General features: G+C 36.8%; 1 protein-coding gene across 1 annotated transcript; it reads left to right on the forward strand.

Annotated features, from left to right (window-relative positions):
* The first annotated feature begins 2,167 nt into the window (after positions 1-2,167).
* LOC110655416 (protein CTR9 homolog) lies at positions 2,168-4,848 on the forward strand. The gene is made up of 5 exons (XM_058142675.1): positions 2,168-2,474; positions 2,587-2,694; positions 2,811-3,035; positions 4,319-4,585; positions 4,724-4,848. The coding sequence occupies exons 2-5, from the start codon at positions 2,623-2,625 to the stop codon at positions 4,808-4,810; spliced, it is 651 nt and encodes a 216-aa protein (XP_057998658.1). The 5' UTR covers positions 2,168-2,474; positions 2,587-2,622; the 3' UTR covers positions 4,811-4,848.
* The last annotated feature ends 349 nt before the right edge of the window (positions 4,849-5,197 follow it).

Raw genomic sequence — 5,197 nt, forward strand, 5'->3', positions numbered from 1 at the left:
AAAGATGAAAACAACTCGAGCGATTCTTCATTAAATATAACCAAGTAACACGAGTAATCATCAACAAAAGTAACAAAATAACGAAATCCAGTTTTAGAAATGTAACAAGGACCCCAAACATCGAATGAACTAACTCAAAAGGGATGAAGCGTTTATTGACTCTAGACACAAAAGGCAAGCGATGATGTTTTGCAAGCGACACGACTCACATTCTAGTCGATAAAAGTGGCGAGGACACAACTTCTTCATGGTAGACAAAGAAGGATGACCCAATCTACAATGAGCTTCAAGAGGTGTTGCGATCTGGATCAAACAAGCGACCGCGGTACATGATTTTCAAGAGTGTAGATACCACCTGACTCACGTCCTATACTAATAATGCGCCGTCGTAAGATCACGAAATAAACAATGATCGAGAAAAAAGGAAATAGAACAATTTAAGATGCGAGTAAGTTTACTAGCAGTAGATTAAAAGAGAAATTTAGTAGACACAAAGCGGATGACAAAGAAATTGTGAAGTCAGTTCGCGATTTGAACCCATGACACAAGAAGTAGAACCATCGGCTAAAGTAACTAGAGGAAGTGGGATTAGGTAGCGGATAGAAGACTAGAATTACTGTCATGTGATCTGTTGCACTAGAATCAATAACCCATTTGGATGAGGAAGACACAAGGCATGTAGTGGATTTACCTGACTCAGCGATCCAGTGATAGGGGAACTGGTAGGCTTTAGAGATGCCTGATACTGGGAAAACTGTGCAAAATCCTCTGCAGATACCAAAACAGTTTTCTCAGAAGAAGATACTGTAGAATCCTCTGTTACCATATTTGCCATATGTGATCGCTGATTTTTCCTCTGAAGTTGCGGACAATTATATTTTGTATGGCCAGGCTCATGACAATAATAACAAATGACTCCTCTTGAGTCCTGATTAGAACTAGCCTCTCCATTCCACGGTGCTACATTTGCTGTAATTCCTCCTCTACTTCCTCTTCTATTACCACATGTTGTCCATTTGGATTACGGCTAATAAAACACTCTTGTGTGTGAAGATTGGGTACTCTCTGTGCGAAGGACCCGTGTAAATGTTTCATGCAAGAAATCTCAGGCTGGAAAGAATCGAGATTTAGCGATCTCATACTCGAAGGAAGGCACAAGAAAACTCATAACAGCGATTGCTCCGTTGGGCTGTGAACTTTCACATCGAACTAAAAGGCAACAATACATTAAGTTCCTCATATACGTTTAAAATCCATAAAATAAGCCGTGAGAGACTTATTCTCTTTCTCAAGACGGTAGAATGCCTTACAAACATCATAAATACGGAGATATTCCCTTTACGAGAATCTGAGAAAATCTAAGTAATCCATCAATTCCTTAACAAATTCACAGTGATTAATTAAACTAATTACCTCACTGTGAATCGAGTTCCGAAGCTGCAAAAACAACCGAGCATCCTCCCTTAGCCAAGTTTGTTGTGTATCATCAGTAGGTGGATCTTTAGTAAGGTGATCTTCCTTATCAATGCTAAGCAAATAGACCCTATGATCTTACTCCACTCCAGTAATTCGAACCATTAAGTTTGTGTTCCGTGATCTTAGTCATCATCGGAATCACATCGAAATAACATTCTTATTATGCCATTTGTTGAGACAAAGAAAACTAACGGCAGCTAATCCAAAGTCTTGACAGCAACAAAATAATCCAAAATCACAAATCAAGTAAATACCAAAATAGGATCGAGAGCCAAACCTCGAAGCCCTTTAATGGTGTCTTTGGATCGAGCAACAGCACACGGTGGTGGAATGAGGAATTGAGGCGCTGGCAATGTTGATCGGTCGAAGCGGCGGTCGGCGGCCAAGGTCTCTCCTGAGCTGGGTGGTGAGAACAAATAGTCACCCTAGATGGCCTGCTCTGATACCATGTAGAAAGAGATGATTCTCATTGATATCAATTAATCTGTACATGGGTATTTATATACAATTGATTCCTATAATTGTGTTATACTAATTAGGAAGAAATCCTAAATAAGAAATCCTAAATAGGAATACAGAATACAAAATATACACAGAAATAATATAATGATTGACTTTCCATAACATGGTTTTCCTCCTTTTCCTTCTATCTTTTTCTTTTGAAAGATAATATAATCATTGTCATTGTTTAAGTCTGAAATGCAAATGCCGTTGTGGTGCCATAAGTATCTTACTAAGTGGTTGGGCAGTATGACAAGGAGCAGAGGTTGACTTAATTGTATATAATCTTGGAACACATGGAAATTACAAGTTGTCTGTCTTTCTGTTTTTAGCGCCATATTTTTTGTTAGTGCAACTTCATCCTTATAGTGCATCTATAATCTTTGGCATTATAGGTCCTAGTTCAGCATACAGCTAATTTGTATGCTGCCAATGGTGCTGGAGTAGTCTTGGCAGAAAAAGGACATTTTGATGTATCAAAAGATCTTTTTACACAGGTTATTCAAGTAGTTTTATACATTTTGGATTATATAAATTTTTAGCTTCTATTCCCCAGTCCCCGCCGTTCCTTTTCTGTTGGATCTTTTGTCCATTTTTTTAATGATGTAGGTCCAGGAGGCTGCAAGTGGAAGCATTTTTGTCCAGATGCCAGATGTGTGGATAAATTTGGCACATGTTTATTTTGCTCAAGGCAATTTTGCATTAGCTGTGAAGATGGTGAGTTAATCTCATGTTATTCCACTTATGCAGTTATGTATGTTCGTGTATGCACGTGATAAACATTCTTTCTTTTTTACTGCATACATGTGTTGATGGCACTCCTTTTGTTGCAGTATCAAAATTGTCTGCGCAAGTTCTATTATAATACAGACTCTCAAATTCTCCTCTATTTGGCCCGTACACATTATGAAGCTGAACAGTGGCAGGACTGCAAGAAAACTTTACTAAGAGCTATCCACTTGGCACCTTCAAATTACATACTAAGGTTTGATGCAGGAGTTGCAATGCAAAAATTCTCAGCATCTACACTACAAAAGACGAAGAGAACAGTAGACGAGGTTATGATTTTTGTGAATTGTTTTTGTTTTCTGTTTGTGGCTCCCAGGTCCCTTATTACTTACAGGAGAATAACTTTAACCTTTTCTTCTATCTTGATACGGGTGTTAAGTATTCAAAACATGGTGCCTAAGCACTGTATGTCAAAACAGTATCACTGCTGGTCAATATTATTATCATGTTAAGTATAGGGATAGTGAGATGCAGTCTTGGTTATAACCAAGAAGGTGAACGTTTTAGTCTTTTTTGATGAATGTGAGAATGGGGAAATTGCTGATATACTCATAGCCAGATTTTTGTTGAGATGGGAAGCTATTTTGCTTGCCTGTATCAAAATTAAGGAACTGTTATTGCAGCAAGATGGGCTGTTTCTTGCATTGAATCAAGTTGTATGAGAAAGTGTCTAGAAAGTATGGAATAAAAACATTTGTCGAAATGGATGAGTGGAAGAGGGAAGTGCAATTTGTGGAAGGGCTTGGTGAATTCTGATTTTGATCAGGACTGTTGAAGATTAATTATGGCATTAGTGAGGAGATCGCAATAATTCAAGGTGATGTGCTGCAAGGTCAAAATGAAGGTGATTCAGTCAAGGAAACAAAATTTATGAATTATATTGATTTAATTTTTCATTGTAAAATTAAGATATTTAATTCAGATTTTCTAGTACAATTAGGAAGCATAAGTTTCTATTATTTAGGAAATTTAATTAGGAAGTATTATTTTAATTATTTAGGAATTCTATTGCTTAGAATTTCCTAGTTAGTGTTGTTTGATATTCCTAGGTAGATTGATTTAGTATTTTCTTAGGGAGCTGATTATTATTGACAATGGGGAATTAATCAAATTTGAGAGTTTTTGTCTTTTCTCCTTTTGAGCGTTCTTGGTTCTACATCAGAAGGTCTTCTATATGAACCTGATTCACAAGACAAAGCTGTATTACTATTTACCGTGCCAAACCAATTTAGGACTAATCTGATGACCTTGAAGACTGTTGGGCTTAGTTTGTCTGGAAACCATTAAGACTAAGCCAAACATCATGAAATAGAATGCTTGTAATCGGAATAAGGCTTTATTATGTTGCCTCTTTTACATTGCCATTTTTGTTCATTTGCTCTTGATCATAACAAATGAAATCAAATTTGTCCTTACCAGCAAGTAAAGCCTTATTACTGCTTGATTATTATTAATGTATCTTTGTGAAAGCTCAAATTATTTGCAACCTAATCAGACTAGAAGCAAGTGTTTGACATGATTTCTTGGTATATTTATTTTTGTAATATTACAGGTGCGCTCAACAGTTGATGAGCTGGAAAATGCTGTTCGTTTATTCAGTCAGTTATCTGCTTCTTCCAACCTTCACTTTCATGGGTTTGATGAGAAGAAAATCAACACCCATGTTGAGTATTGTAAGCATTTACTCGATGCTGCAAAAGTTCATCGTGAAGCAGCTGAGCGTGAGGAGCAGCAGAACCGGCAGAGACAGGAAGTGGCTCGTCAGATGGCATTGGCCGAGGAAGCCCGTCGTAAAGCAGAAGAACAAAGGAAATTTCAGGTCTACTGCCCTAAACTTGCTTTTTACCATATCCATCGTAAACTTTTTTACGCCATCGTCAACTTTTACGAGCGGAGTCTCTAATAATATCAGCACTTCGATTTTTCTTTCTTCTTTTTGGTTGTGGGGTGTGAACAGTTAGAGAGGAGGAAGCAGGAAGATGAAGCAAAACGGGTGCGGCAACAAGAGGAGCATTTTGAGCGTGTAAAGGTAAAAGTTTGCTAAAAAATTTTGTAGGTATTGATGTACTAAAATTTAAATCCTATCTTTATTATGATTGTGTATAAAGTTGAAAAAAAAAATCCTCCATTTTAATTTTGATGTATGTAATTAATATGCATTTCTGTGGAATATTCTTATGGGTTTTGTGGCTGTAAGATTTTATCATGACTATATAGATTTTACTCCTCTATAAGTGATGCAATGAGCCAATGAGATGCCTTATGTAATCTTGCACCTTTGCATGAAATCAAAGTATCTGCTTAATTTCCAGGCTATTTTAGGAGAACAATGATTAGTAATTGTTAGAATAGAGATATGTATCCCTATTAAGTTAGGGATTGGGTCAATCCCTATAATCATATATATTTTATTGATCATGTATATCTTATC

This window comes from Hevea brasiliensis, unplaced genomic scaffold (genome assembly GCF_030052815.1).
Source record: "Hevea brasiliensis isolate MT/VB/25A 57/8 unplaced genomic scaffold, ASM3005281v1 Scaf658, whole genome shotgun sequence".
Taxonomy (NCBI): Eukaryota; Viridiplantae; Streptophyta; class Magnoliopsida; order Malpighiales; family Euphorbiaceae; genus Hevea; species Hevea brasiliensis.

Bases quoted from the DNA above. Each gene is read 5' to 3' on its own strand.
- LOC110655416 (XM_058142675.1), top strand. From the start codon at position 2,623: ATGCCAGATGTGTGGATAAATTTGGCACATGTTTATTTTGCTCAAGGC. The intron at 3,036-4,318 runs GTTATGATTTTT...GTAATATTACAG, and splicing joins CGAAGAGAACAGTAGACGAG to GTGCGCTCAACAGTTGATGA. The intron at 4,586-4,723 runs GTCTACTGCCCT...GGGTGTGAACAG, and splicing joins AAGAACAAAGGAAATTTCAG to TTAGAGAGGAGGAAGCAGGA.